This window comes from Oncorhynchus keta, chromosome 19, assembly GCF_023373465.1.
Source record: "Oncorhynchus keta strain PuntledgeMale-10-30-2019 chromosome 19, Oket_V2, whole genome shotgun sequence".
Taxonomy (NCBI): Eukaryota; Metazoa; Chordata; class Actinopteri; order Salmoniformes; family Salmonidae; genus Oncorhynchus; species Oncorhynchus keta.
This window is the reverse complement of record NC_068439.1, coordinates 31,635,570-31,649,982: the sequence shown is the minus strand read 5'-3', so window position 1 is coordinate 31,649,982 and position 14,413 is coordinate 31,635,570. Positions and strand designations below refer to the sequence as shown.

The 14,413-nt window shown below is 43.8% G+C and overlaps 2 protein-coding genes across 2 annotated transcripts in view; both read left to right on the top strand.

Annotated features, from left to right (window-relative positions):
- Nucleotides 1-5,792, top strand: part of LOC118398063 (partitioning defective 6 homolog gamma-like) — a 37,860-nt gene extending 32,068 nt beyond the window's left edge. The window contains exon 3 of the mRNA XM_035793046.2: nt 2,792-5,792. Coding sequence (XP_035648939.1) covers nt 2,792-3,819 — 1,028 coding nt within the window. The 3' untranslated portion in view covers nt 3,820-5,792. The remainder of the gene's footprint in view (nt 1-2,791) is intronic.
- A 191-nt stretch (nt 5,793-5,983) lies between these two features.
- On the top strand, nt 5,984-14,308 carry LOC118398064 (biogenesis of lysosome-related organelles complex 1 subunit 4-like). Its single transcript, XM_035793048.1, has 5 exons — nt 5,984-6,356; nt 6,510-6,581; nt 7,406-7,507; nt 7,660-7,794; nt 13,394-14,308. Exons 1-5 carry the CDS (start codon nt 6,063-6,065, stop codon nt 13,487-13,489), a joined length of 699 nt encoding a protein of 232 aa, XP_035648941.1. The 5' UTR covers nt 5,984-6,062; the 3' UTR covers nt 13,490-14,308.
- The last annotated feature ends 105 nt before the right edge of the window (nt 14,309-14,413 follow it).

Genomic DNA, 14,413 nt, shown 5'->3' with positions numbered 1-14,413 from the left:
ATCTGCGGCCAACTTCTCTTGTTATTAGGAATAGGTCTCTCTTTTTAGGATTATTGGATCCTGGGGCGGTCTGGGTCAAGGGGTTTCCTTACCGGGGGAATGTAGTTCCATCAGAGCGTGTCGCATGAGGTATGCCTGGGACACAGGCCTGCCCAGGGGTGCCAATAATTTTGGGACGGAAGGGACATGTTGGTAGACCAGTCCACCATGGTAATGAGATGGCTCAGTGCAGCCTCAATGTGTTTCCCATCAGCAGACTTGCACTTGTGGCATACATTCCTCCCCATAATAAAATCCTGTCTGGCTTCAATCTAAATGATCAAGCTCCCTGCTACCTCCATCCACAACTAAGAATAACTTCTGCTCCATACTTTGATATTCAGAAGCTTTGGGAAGCATTCATAAATACAACCGTTGAAAGCAGCAGTGAAACAGGAACCGGTGTCTACAGGTATTTGTCAGTCTCTCTCTGACTGGTTGTGCAGGGCTGGCAGTGTGGGTTCTATGTGAAAATCAACATTAGTGCTGGCCAGACTGGCTTCTGTGGTTCCGTACCTTCGATAGCTGTGGCCATCTGTATCTGTAGCAAGGAGTGCAGCAGTTTGCTTTCAGAACAGCCTTATTAAAACGGTGTGTTGTGTCCTGTCATTAGATTCCTTCATTAGTGGGGAAAGTCAAGTCTGCATGGGAGGTATGGTTCAGTACAGTAGTGCATAAAACACTCCCACTGCGGTGCTGCTACACATTCCCACTGAAACTATTAGCACAGAGAGAATTGGCCCCAAAAAATACTTGAGCAAAGGAAGTGGTACACTTTTCCAGCAGATTGAACACATCCATACCATGTGACTATATGGTTATCCCACATCCATATGCTATATTGTTACACGCACACGCTCACCAACACACCCATACACAGAGTTCCCAGGCAGGTGTCCACCCCAGTAGGAACTATGACTTGTGGCCCATTGTGCCATGGAAGTGGCAAGTGTGTGTGTCGTCCCATTCCCCCTAGTAGGACCTCTTGTTCCTGTAGCACGGTGCTTCACACTGTACAGACAAACTTCATCCCTGGCTGTGGCTCAACACACAACAGACATGTCCTGAGAGGAAGGTCGCAGGATGAGTTTATTATGCCTGAGCAGTCCTCTCACTATCATACTGTATCCATCTCTCTCTTTGTCTCTTCCTGTCTTTGTGAATGCATGGTCTGAGAAAAGTGGTGACCTATTTTGGCTTGGGCGGTATTCAGATTTTCATACAGTCATACAGTTTTCCTGCCTTACTGGGATTTCTGGTATTACCGTTTAGCCCACAAGGGGCGCTAAAACGCAACAGCAAAAAATATTGGCCCTATATTATCAGAATGCTAACAAAATGTAGTACAAGTAATAGCGAAATCACATTATTAGCTATATGCTAACGAGCGAAAACGAACAAACTAAATGGAAATCCAGCTCGTTAAGTTATTGAAGTATAGCTTATAACTAACCAAATGTAATTTTCGGTGGGTGTGGACATTTTAAAAGCTAAAGTGAATGAGAGCTTGTGCAAATGAACATAGTTGTGATGCATGCTTTTCTGAAGGAAGGTGGAAAAAAATGCTAGTAGGAAGTACAAGGAAAATATGGCAGCTCATCCAGAGCTCTTGGACTGCTCCAACATGTCAGAATGTAATTTATAAGATGTCTCATACCAAACCTTAAGTAGTGAATTGCTTGCAAGTGTAAATTCGTCACCTCGTGCGCTGCGCAACAGCGCACACTTTCTCCCGTTGTGCTATTTACAAACAAACACGTGACTGGCGCAACTGTTCTTGAACTACTGTAAGCTTCCTAATGTAAGACAATGTGACGGGTGAAATGAGCACTGAATGTATTGCACAAGTTGACTGCAGGTATTAACTTAAAAAGCATCTATAAATATTCACATGTATTGAAAAACTTCAAATAGTTTTGACGGTATTGAAAAACCAAATACCCCGGTATACAGCCTTGACATATTGGGTTGGTTTAAATACATGTTTGTTTATAAAAAAAATCATTTTGCATTATCACACTTGCTTGCAGACTGTGTTGTGTACAACTGAAGATCAAAATGATTTGGTATTCCAGCTGTAATCACATCCTGGTGTTTGGTTTGTTTACAATTGTTCCTCCTATGGCTCTGTGTTCCACCCCACTGACTACAGAGCCACACCAGACTAGCACCAATCAGGCTTTCTCTATTGCGTAGAGTGCAACAGGTTCAGCTACAAGTTCAGCCCAGTTAAATCTTTGTTCTGGAGTGGAAGGAAAGGATTTCACCGTAAACAAACTGAAGGGTTTTAATGAGAAACTTCCCATTGTACTCAACTCCTTGTGTGGGTGTTTCTTTAGAGTGGGACTGGTAAACTTGTTTTACCCAGGGGTAGAGTTAGAGGAGTTTGAACTAAGGCCTGTTTATGTGTATGGTAATGAGAGCTGCATAAATGTCTTGCTGCAAATAAAATCTTATGTATGATGTGTTCTTTCAAAGGCAACATCTGCTCACCATTTGAGGCTCATATGCTTCCACTTAAATGTAGTGTTCCTGAGAGCTAAGCAGTTCTGTTCAGTGTTTCAGACAAGGTTCTGAGCAGTTTTCTCCTGTCTTCCAGGGTAGGTCTTAATGGGTTCTATATTTTCTGTGTTTTTAGAGGAGATTCTAAGCAGTTCTGTTTCTCCTGTTCTGTGTTTCAGTTTTTAGCAGTTATGTTCTGTGTTTCAGATAAGATTCTAACCAGTTCTATTTCTCATGTTATGTGTTTCAGAGGAGGTCGACTACAGCAGCTACGGGACCCACTCTCTGACCCGGAAGAAGAAGGCTGTGGTGGCGCTGAGGAACGACGTCAACAGGAAGCGACCTCACATCCGCATCGGAATGCCGCAGGACTTCCGGCCAGTCTCCTCCATCATTGATGTGGACATCTTGCCGGAGTCCCACCGCCGCGTTCGTCTCTACCGTCACGGCTCCGACAAACCTCTGGGGTTCTACATCCGGGACGGGACCAGCGTACGGGTGACGCCCCATGGCCTGGAGAAGGTTCCTGGGATCTTCATCTCCCGCATGGTGCCTGGCGGCCTGGCTGAGAGCACAGGCCTGCTAGCTGTTAACGACGAGGTCCTGGAGGTCAACGGCATCGAGGTTACTGGGAAGACACTGGACCAGGTGACTGACATGATGATTGCCAACAGCCACAACCTCATTGTCACAGTGAAGCCAGTGAACCAGCGGAACAACGTGGTGCGAGCCAGCCGGATCTCCGGCAGCTCCGGTCAGTCATCTGACAGCAGCGGTTCCACTGGCTACCCCAGCCTGTCCACCACAGCCATGGTGACCGGTGCCCACGGCTACGCCGACGAGCTGGAGAGTGACGAGGAGTCAGATATCGTCATCGAGAGCAGCCTGAAGCGGCCGTCGCGGCGCTCCAACACATCAGTGGTGTCTGTGGCATCAACATCACGCTCCCACACCCAAGCCCCTCCCCCGGCACCCGTGGAACACCCCAGCCCCCCTACCCGACCTCTCTCTGTGGTTTCCACCGCCTCCTTCCACTCCCAGCCCAGCCTCAATGGCCTCTCCCACATGCTGCACAGGGACCTGAACCTCCAGCACCCCCAGTACCAGCCCCACACCCTCCAGCACCACCATTCCCAGCACCACAACAGCAACCCAGCCCTCCGGGAGAGCAACGGCAGCCTGCACAAAATCCTCAGCACCATGAGGACGGACCCTCGACACAGCCTGGCCCTGCCCCGGGGAGGGGTGGAAGAGGACGGCACCGTCATCACCCTATAATACACACACCTTCACTTTTATAACGCAGACACACACACTTGGATGTGAGCTGGAGCATCCCCTGTCCAGTATATCCACCATGCGAATGAACGTTGTTCCTCAAACCTTCTACTAATTTTGTTACAGTTTTTCTAAGACAAATAATCCAGGAAACAAGGAGAGTTTATTCTGTATTGTTTGTTTGAACGTTTTCTATGTCTTGTAAATGTCTTGATGGGATTCACCTGCTATTCTTTAGTGACCACTTTTAATCTGAACCGCCATCATTTTGGGACCAACCCTGAGCTTTTGTTTTTAAGAACAATTATATGTCTGTAAAATGCTGCCTGTCTGTACTGATACTCTCTCTGTATTTTAACTGGAGATTCTCATCAATCATCTGTATCTATTCCAATAAATTATTCTAAGCTTTAATGAGAAGTGTTGGATCATCACATGAACTAAAACTCTTACTTCCATTACCAGCAGTCCTTTATACCTGGTACGTTTTAAACCGCTATCAATTAATACTTCCTACACTGAATATGGGCCTAGTCTATATCCTGTTTCCTCTTCTCCACCAGTCCTGTTTGTGAATCTCCTAAAATGGACTCCAGGAATGCAACGTGCTCTTTGGAAATAATACTCTTATCTTTACTGTTTACTCAAAACACCTCGGCTCAGCTGTGAGCCCTGTTAGTTACAACAGGGAGGGGGATGTGAACCCTGTTACAACAGGGAGGGGGATGTGAACCCTGTTACAACAGGGAGGGGGATGTGAACCCTGTTACAACAGGCAGGACTGCTGGAGTGTGAAGATAACACCTGAATTTGCATCTGCTTAACCTCACTCATTCACTTTCCTACACTATTGGGCACACACATTGAGATCCATATTAGGATCCTGTGGTACTTTCGTTTACAAGCACAATCTATCCATCCATCCATGATATGGTAAACTTTGAAGTATATGGATTATGTGGGACACTAAACCATCCATCTGTGGTTTGATATTTGTATGGGATTCTTCTCACCATTATTCACATTGTAGTTCAAAGATTTTAAGCTGTCAAGGTTTGCACATCTTTCGTGGTTAAACAGTCTTGTTGTTGCAACTCTTTAAATCTCCATGTTAGTAGTCCCAGGTTTAACATAGGATTATAACCCTATTTTGGTTCACAAACATGTCATTTTTGTTGCTCTTTCCTTTTCCTCTCACCAAAGGCTGCTCCGGTTACCTTGACAATGTGGTGTTCTGACCATATTGAGGTTATTCCCTGCATTTCTTCACTGTGGACAGTCAGTTTAACCCTGTTGAGTAGTGCTATAATGTATTGGTCACTGCCCCCTCCTGGTAGTACCATCGACTCAGTGTGGGCCCACATATTCACACCTAAGAAATATTACAGGTTTTATATTTATTACAGAAACGTCTAGATTTTTTTTCTGGAATAATGTCTTGTTTTTTACTATCTTTTTCATGTACATAAGGATTTTATAATAGATTTTTACAAGGGAAAACAATGACCTATGAACAAGTGATTCCATTAGGTATAATGGTACGAGGATAATTATGATTGGGAATATTTCTGCATATCATGTAAACTGGACTGTTTTTATTCTATGTTATGATGATGTACTGATATTTCAATACATTCTCCACACATACATTGGAGAAAAGGTTTGTAAAACACTTGGTGCCTTTTTAAAAATTCATTTTAGCCCAGATATGTACTGAGCACTCAAATGTAAACAATAGTTGAATGGATATTAGGGCTTGATCTGTAATTGCTCAATCATTATTTAGTAGGCCTAGTTGCTCTTTCAATGTAGTAAACTGTAAGTATAACTTCAACTAATTCCCACAATTTAAATTCAAACCCTTTATGCAATTAATTTGAAATGTATTGTGAATATTGTATTCATATTATTTTCTTACTGTTTTTACATTTTTTGGGAGATAATTTCTGGAAATAAAGGTTAACTGCACTTGCTTTCCTGTTATTCATATTGTAGAATATTGTTGCAGTTGACTGATATAGAAAGAAAATGAATGTTTCCTGTGTGATTAAATGTTTCTAATTGAGATTTTGAGTTATCAGACTGAGTTCAGCGTTCAATTTGAGGCCCTGATTTTAAAATTGCGCCTTTTCGCGTAGTTCTACTTGACCCTTGTAAGCCGCCATCCACAGTTTCAACTACTTGATTTAATCATCTGACTATCATAACACGAGCAGAAAGCGACATCAGGAAACTGGGCAGAGATGGAGCCTAGGATGGAAAATAGGGTAGGTTTTCTCTCCCCGCTGGAGGAGTCCAGTGCCGAGGTGAGTCGGGACAGTGGCTTCGTGTCGCAAAGTGCGAGCAGTTTATCCATGTTGAGCGAGGCCCTAAGCAGTGGCACCGTGTCGCAAAGCCCCAGCTTCGGCGCAGCAGTCTCGCAGAGTGCGAGCTTCAACTCCGCGGAGCCCGACCCAGACCACAACCAGGAGGATGAGATCCTGAGACACACTGCTCACAGTTACTCCTCTTACATCAGAGCTACTGCTGGAGATGAGGTTAGAATTGATCAACCTTTCCGATCGCGGTGAAATACAGCATCTTATCTATGCTGAGGTGCAATATAGCAACATGCTAGCTATAACTGGATACGCGTGAACCAAGTTAAATGTCACTTGACTGATTATAACCATGTTCTTTCCATACCCCAGATCCTGTGTTTGGAGAAAAGTCTGGAGGAAATGCTGACTAGGGTGGATGAATTTGTAGGAATGCTTGACATGGTACGTGTTAAGAGATGTGCAGTATTTCTGTTAAATGTATTTGAAATATGCATTTCAATTAATTCTGTGCATTTTGTCATTTGTATTACACTGGGCTGAACTACATGCCAATTGATTTTTTTTTTAAAGATACTTTCGAGAGCTGTAATTTGTATTTTCAAAATACAATAATACTTTTCTAGGTATCCATTTTTTTATATAGCGGTTCACAATTGTGTGGCTCCTTCTCACCCTGCATTGGTGTCTGACGGCACTATGGTGTGATAAGAGCATCTGCTAAATTAACGAAATATAATTGTAGATATAAAAATGTGCAATTGCAAAGCATGCTGGTTATTATTCTAATGAGCCAATAGTATCCAGTGTGCTTTGCAGTTCATTTTCATATTTACCTTTATAATTTAGCAGACACTCTTATCCAGAGTGACTTAGTCAGTGCGTTCAACTAAGGGAGATAAATAACATATCACAGTTATAGCAAGTAAAAAGTTACAGGCATTTCGCTACACTTGCAATAACATCTAACCACGTGTATGTGACCAATTAAAATGTATTGAATGTTTCTGTAACCTTTACTGGGAATGCTGTTGCTGTTCAGGCCAGCTACTTGCAAATGTATGTCTGTATTTTAAAATACAAAATATATGCATTTGAATTAAATGCATTTCAAATTACAAGTATTTTGTAGTTTATTTTGACACATTGATTTTTATGGTATTTCGTAATTGTATTTGGTCATTTTTGCCTAACTCTGTATGTTCTGTTCATGTCCTCGTCTGTGAAAGTGGGTGAGAAATTAATAACTTTTCTTCCTCTGGTTATAGATCCGCAACGACACATCACAGATTGTCAACGAGAACTTACCTCAAATGCATAGAAAATCAGAAGAGATGAGACAAATATACAGAAAGATTGACAATTTGGATGTAAGTGTGATTTAATTCATGTAATTGATAATGACCAGGATGTTTTCATTGACATGACATGATCTGTGTGCCAAATGGCACCCTATGTACTATGTTTGGGACACTGATATGGTAGTACTGTATCTGACCCTATTCCCTGGTGTTGTGTCTAGGCATTTGTGAAGATTGTAGGTGCCAACGTGAATGTCATGGAGGAACAGGTCACTCAGGCAGAGAGGGAACAAGGAACCCTGCCGGGCGCCTTCAGAAAGATGTTCCGCACCATGAATGTCCCAGGCTTTCTAAATGTGAGGATTTAATCAACCAACCAATCAATCTGAATCTCAGTCAACAATTAAGGCATTTTCTATTTGAAGTGTGAAATCTGTATTCCTATACTTAATCACCATCTCCCCTGAACACAGGAGGCTGCTGAGGGGAGGGCGGCTCATAATAATGTCTGAAACTGAGTGAATGGAATAACATCAAACACATGGAAACCATGTATTTGATACCATTCCACTATTCCGTTCCAGCCATTATCACAAACCCGTCCTCCCAAATTAAGGTGCTACCAACCTCCTTTGCCCCTGAACCAGTATCTGTGCGTTAGAGACCTCTAACGCCCAGAAAGCTCAGATTCAAACTCCCATTTACCAGCTCTGCAAGTGTTATGTCAAAATACATTTGTTGATCACCAAAAATTGAGTTTCGCTGAGCAACTACTATTTTAATTTGCTCCATACGGCAGGTATGTACATCCAAGAAAAGGTCTAAATGTACAAGCAACTGAAAAAATGCCTGTTCGGGCACATCCAACCACTCATTACTGCCACACACAGGTTGGAAATATACAACAGCTCAATCGGCTGTAACTTGAGTAAATTAAGATTTTCTTCAACAAGCAGGACGCACAGGATGTACTTCAGACACCCGACAAGGCCAAATCCCCGTCATTGGCAAGAGAAGGAGACGCAGGTACAGAGGACACAGAGCGGGGTGCCTTGTAAGGATCCGCCGACTGTCTTTACCGTCAGTATTACTTTCCAACGTACAATCATTGGACAATAAATTAGACGAGGTACGATCACGAATATCCTACCAACGGGACATCAAAAACTAATTTTTCGCTGAATGGATATTCAGCTTGCGGGATATACGCTGCACCAGCTAGATAGAACAGCACACTAACATGAGGGGGGGAGTCTGTGCATATTTGTAAACACCAGCTGGTGAACGATATCTAAGGAAGTCTCTAGATTTTGCTCGCCTGAAGAAGAGTATTTCATGATAAGCTGTAGACCACACTATTTGCCAAGAGAGTTTATCTATATTTGTCGTGGCTGTTTATTTACCACCACAGACGGATACTGGCACTAAGACTGCACTCAGTCAGCTATATAAGGAAATAAGCAAACAGGAAACCACTCACCCAGAGGCGGTGCGCCTAGTGGCCCGGGGACTTTAATGCAGGGAAACATAAATCAGCTTTACCTAATTTCTATCAGCATGTTAAATGCGCAACCAGAAGGGAAACAAATCTAGATCACCTGTACTCCACACACAGAGATGCATACAAAGCTCTCCCTCACCCTCCATTTGGCAAATCTGACCACAATTATATCCTCCTGATTCCTGCTTACAAGCACAAAATAAAACAGGAAGCACCAGTGACTCGGTGGTCAGATGAAGCGGATGCTAAACTGCAGGACTGTTTTGCTAGCACAAACTGGATTATGTTCCGGGATTCTGCCGATGGCATTGAGGAGTACACCACATCAGTCACTGGCTTTATCAATAAGTGCATCAAGGACGTCGTCCCCACAGTGACTGTACGTACATACCCCAACCAGAAACCATGGATTGCAGGCAACATTCGCACTGAGCTAAAGGGTAGAGCCACCGCTTTCAGGGTGCGGGACTCTAACCCGGAAGCTTATAAGAAATCCTGCTATGCCCTCCGACAAACCATCACACAGGCAAAGCGCCAATACAGGACTAAGATTGAATCGTACTACACCGGCTCCGACACTTGTGTGGCAGGGCCTGCAAACTATTCCATACCACAAAGGGAAGCACAGCCGTGACCTGCCCAGTGACACGAGCTTACCAGACGAGCTAAATCACTTCTATGCTCACTTCGAGGCAAGCAACACTGAGGCATGCATGAGAGCATTAGCTGTTCCGGACGACTGTGTAATCACGCTCTCCGTAGCCGATGTTAGTAAAACCTTTACACAGGTCAACATTCACAAGGCCGGGGGGCCAGACGGATTACCAGGGCGTGTGCGCCGCGCATGTGCTGACCAACTGGCAGGTGTCTTCACTGATATTTTCAACATGTTCCTGATTGAGTCTGTAATACCAACATGTTTCAAGCAGACCACCATATTCCCTGTGCCCAAATATACTAAGGTAATCTGCCTTCACGTCCGTAGTCATGAAGTGCTTTGAAAGGCTGGTAATGGCTCACATTAACACCATTATCCCAGAAACCTTAGATCCACTCCAATTTGCATACCACCCAAACAGATCCACAGATGATGCAATCTCTATTGCACTCCACACTGCCCTTTCCCACCTGAACAAAAGAAACACCTACGTGAGAATTCTATTCATTGACTACAGCTCAGCGTTCAACACCATAGTGCCCTTAAAGCACATCACTAAGCTAAGGATTCTGGGACTAAACACCTCCCTCTGCAACTGGATCCTGGACTTCCTGACGGGCCACCCCCAGGTGGTGAGGGTAGGTAGCAACACATCAGCCACGCTGATCCTCAACACTGGAGCCCTTCAGGGGTGCGTGCTCAGTCCCCTCCTGTACTCCCTGTTCACCCACGACTGCGTGGCCAGGCACGACTCCAACACCGTCATTAAATCAATTGACACAACAGATGACACAACCGTGGTAGGCCTGATCAACGACGAGACAACCTATATGGAAGAGGTCAGAGACCTGGCCGTGTGGTGCCAGAATAATATCCCTCAAAGTAATCAAGACAAAGGAGATGATTGTGGACTAAAGGAAAAGGAGGACCGAGCACGACCCCATTCTCATCGACGGGGCTGTAGTAGAGCAGGTTGAGAGCTTCAAGTTCCTTGGTGTCCACATCACCAACAAACTACAATGGTCCAAACACACCAAGACAGTCGTGATGAGGGCACGACAAGGCCTATTCCACCTCAGGACACTAAAAAAGATTTGGCAAGGGTCCTCAGATCCTCAAAAGGTTCTACAGCTGCAACATCGAGAGCATCCTGATTGGTTGCATCAGTGCCTGGTACGGCAACTGTTCGGCCTCCGACCACAAGGCACTACAGAGGGTAGTGCGTACGGCCCAGTACATCACTGGGGCTAAACTGCCTGCCATCCAGGACCTCTACACCAGGTGGTGTCAGAGGAAGGCCCTAAATATTGTCAAAGACCCCAGCCACCCCAGTCATAGACTGTTCTCTCTGCTACCACATGGCAAGTGTTACCGGAGTGCCAAGTTTTGGACCAAAAGGCTTCTCAACAGCTTTTACCCCCAAGCCACAAGACTCCTGAACTGGTAATGAAATGGCTACCCGGACTATTTGCATTGTCCACCCCCTTTTTACGCTGCTGCTACTCTCTGTTTATCATCTATGCATAGTCACTTTAACTATACACTCATATACATAAACTCAGCAAAAAAATAAACTTCCTCTCACTGCGTTTATTTTCATCAAACTTAACGTGTGAATATTTGTATGAACATAACAAGATTCAACAACTGAGACATAAACTGAACAAGTTCCACAGGCATGTGACTAACATAAATTGAATAATGTGTCCCTAAACAAAGGGGGGGTTAAAATCAAAAGTAACAGTCAGTATCTGGTGTGGCCACCAGCTGCATTAAGTACTGCAGTGCATCTCCTCCTCATGGACTGCACCAGATTTGCCAGTTCTTGCTGTGAGATGTTACCCCACTCTTCCAACAAGGCACCTGCAAGTTCAGTGACATTTCTGGGGGGAATGGCCCTAGGCCTCACCCTCCAATCCAACAGGTCCCAGACGTGCTCAATGAGATTGAGATCCGGGCTCTTCGCTGGCCATGGCAGAACACTGACATTCCTGTCCTGCAGGAAATCATTCACAGAACGAGCAGTATGGCTGGTGGCATTGTCATGCTGGAGAGTCATGTCAGGATGTGCCTGCAGGAAGGGTACCACATGAGGGAGGAGGATGTCTGCCCTGTAACGCACAGCGTTGAGATTGCCTGCAATGACAACAAGCTCAGTCCGATGATGGTGTGACACACCGCCCCAGACCATGACGGACCCTCCACCTCCAAATCGATCCTGCTCCAGAGTACAGGCCTCGGTGTAACGCTCATTCCTTTAACAATAAACGCGAATCCAACCATTACCCCTGGTGAGACAAAACCGTGACTCGTCAGTGGAGAGCTTTTTTTACAGTCATGCCTGGTCCACCTACGGTGGGTTTGTGCCCGTAGGCGACGTTGTTGCCGGTGATGTCTGGGCAAGACCTGCCTGACAACAGGCCTACAAGCCCTCAGTCCAGCCTCTCTCAGCCTATTGCGGACAGTGAGCACTGATGGAGGGATTGCGTGTTCCTGGTGTAACTCGGGTAGTTGTTGTTGCCATCCTGTACCTGTTCCGCAAGTGTGATGTTCGAATGTACCGATCCTGTGCAGGTGTTGTTACACGTGGTCTGCCACTGTGACGACGATCAGCTGTCTGTCTTGTCTCCCTGTAGAGCTGTCTTAGGCGTCTCACAGTACAGACATTGCAATTTATTGCCCTGGTCACATCTGCAGTCCTCGTGCCTCCTTGCAGCATGCCTAAGGCACGTTCACAAAGATGAGCAGGGACACTGGGCATCTTTCTTTTGGTGTTTTTCAGAGTCAGCTGAAAGGCCTCTTTAGTGTCCTTAATTTTCATAACTGTGACCTTAATTGCCTACCGTCTGTAAGCTGTCAGTGTCTTAACGACCGTTCCACAGGTGCATGTTCATTAATTGTTTATGGTTCATTGAACAAGCTTGGGAAATAGTGTTTAAACACTTTTCAATTAAGATCTCTGTGAAGTTATTTGGATTTTTACAGAATATCTTTGAAAGACAGGGTCCTGAAAAAGTGACTTTTTCTTTTTTTGCTGAGCACATTGGCTACCCCGGACTATCTGCATTGTCCCACCACCCTCCACCCGCCAATTTCTCTTTTACACTGTTGCTACTCTGTTTTTCATATATGCATAGTCACTTTAACTATACCTATATGAGCGTATTGCCTCTATTAGCCCGACTCACCCAGTATTCACCCATTATTCACCTGTATATAGCCTCGCTACTGTATATAGCCCCACTACTGTACATAGCCTAGCTACTGTTAATTTGTCTTTTTACGTTTTTTATTTCTTTACTTATCTATTGTTCACCTAATACTTATTTTTTTACTTAAATTGCACTATTGGTTAGGGCCTGTAAGTAAGCATTTCACTAAGGTGAACACCTGTTGTTATCGTCGCACGTAACAAATAACATTTGATTTGAAGGTGCCGAAGAGGCTTTTTTTTTCGATTGCTTGTCATTTTAAAAAAATACCGGCCGTATCTTTAGTACATGGAATTGGTTGCTCAGCTAATCTCCATATATGGTGATCAACGAACGTATTTTGACATTATAATGCTTGCAGAGCTTGTGAATGTGAGTTTGTAATGCCCAGAAGGCTCTGGTTCAGAGGTCTCTAACACACAGATACTGGTTCATATCTCCCTATTATCATCTGCTATTCATGATTTATTTTACAACTTTTTAATTGCTTTAGTAATGTTTTTTTGTATTAAATGGTAGGTCTCCTGGCCTATACATTGCTCTCAGTGGATATAAATTATGAACCATATTATTTATCTCTGCAGAAACCAGCCAGCCCCAGAAGGCATCAGCAGCATGATCAGGAGCTTCCCCCAGTGTTCAAAACAGATGATTATTTCACCCAACACCCAGGACACTGAAAGTTTGTCTAAAATTACACCCTATTCCTTTATAGTATTGACCAGGTCCCACAGGGCTCTTGTCAACAAGGGTGCCATTTAGAAGGTAACTTGAAACAGGCCTGCAGCTCCCACACATCACACATGCAATGGTCAGCCTAACTCCTTCTCTAGGCCAGGGGACTTCAGTCTTCATGGCTGTCTGAACTGGACCAGAGCCATAGATTGAGAAGGATATGGCTCTGGACCTGACTATCGGGACAATAATTCTAATGTGCTCTGGACTGGAGGATCTGAGGTGCAACAATTTCAACTAGCAATATAGTGTTGGCTCTGTCTCTTTCTCTCTCACAAGTGGCTGTGAAGATGCTGAAGAAATCAGACTCTTATTGGACACGTGAAATAGGAAAATTGTTATTAATCTAAATACTTATTTTTTTAAGACAGTTTTTCAAGTTCCTCCAAGTGTTTCCCCTTTTCTGATCTTGTGGTCACATGTTGAATTGAATTGCTGTCAGAAAAATTATATTAATCATCAAACTTGTACTCTCACCAACAGTATGATTTGGAGTATATGATGTTCAAGCTTGGCTAAACATTAACATGATATGGTAGTTTCAGTGACATTCTGTCTGTAGACATCTTTTAGATTGCTATTGTTTCCTGTTGTATGGCCTAATGCTGGAGTGGAATTGGCTATTTGTAATTCTCCACACTGCACCAAGCAACATTTATTTGTTTAACATACTCTTTTGTGATAATTGTATATTATTGTTTACTTTTGTCACTAATGATCATCATACCAAATAATTACAAATAAAGTGGTTTCTTTCTTCTTGATTGACTTTCAGTAAACCCTCATCTGGAAAGATGTTATTGAGTGTTACTATAGATATCAAAATATATAAGACGTAATAGTTATACTAGATGCTAGATGTAACATAA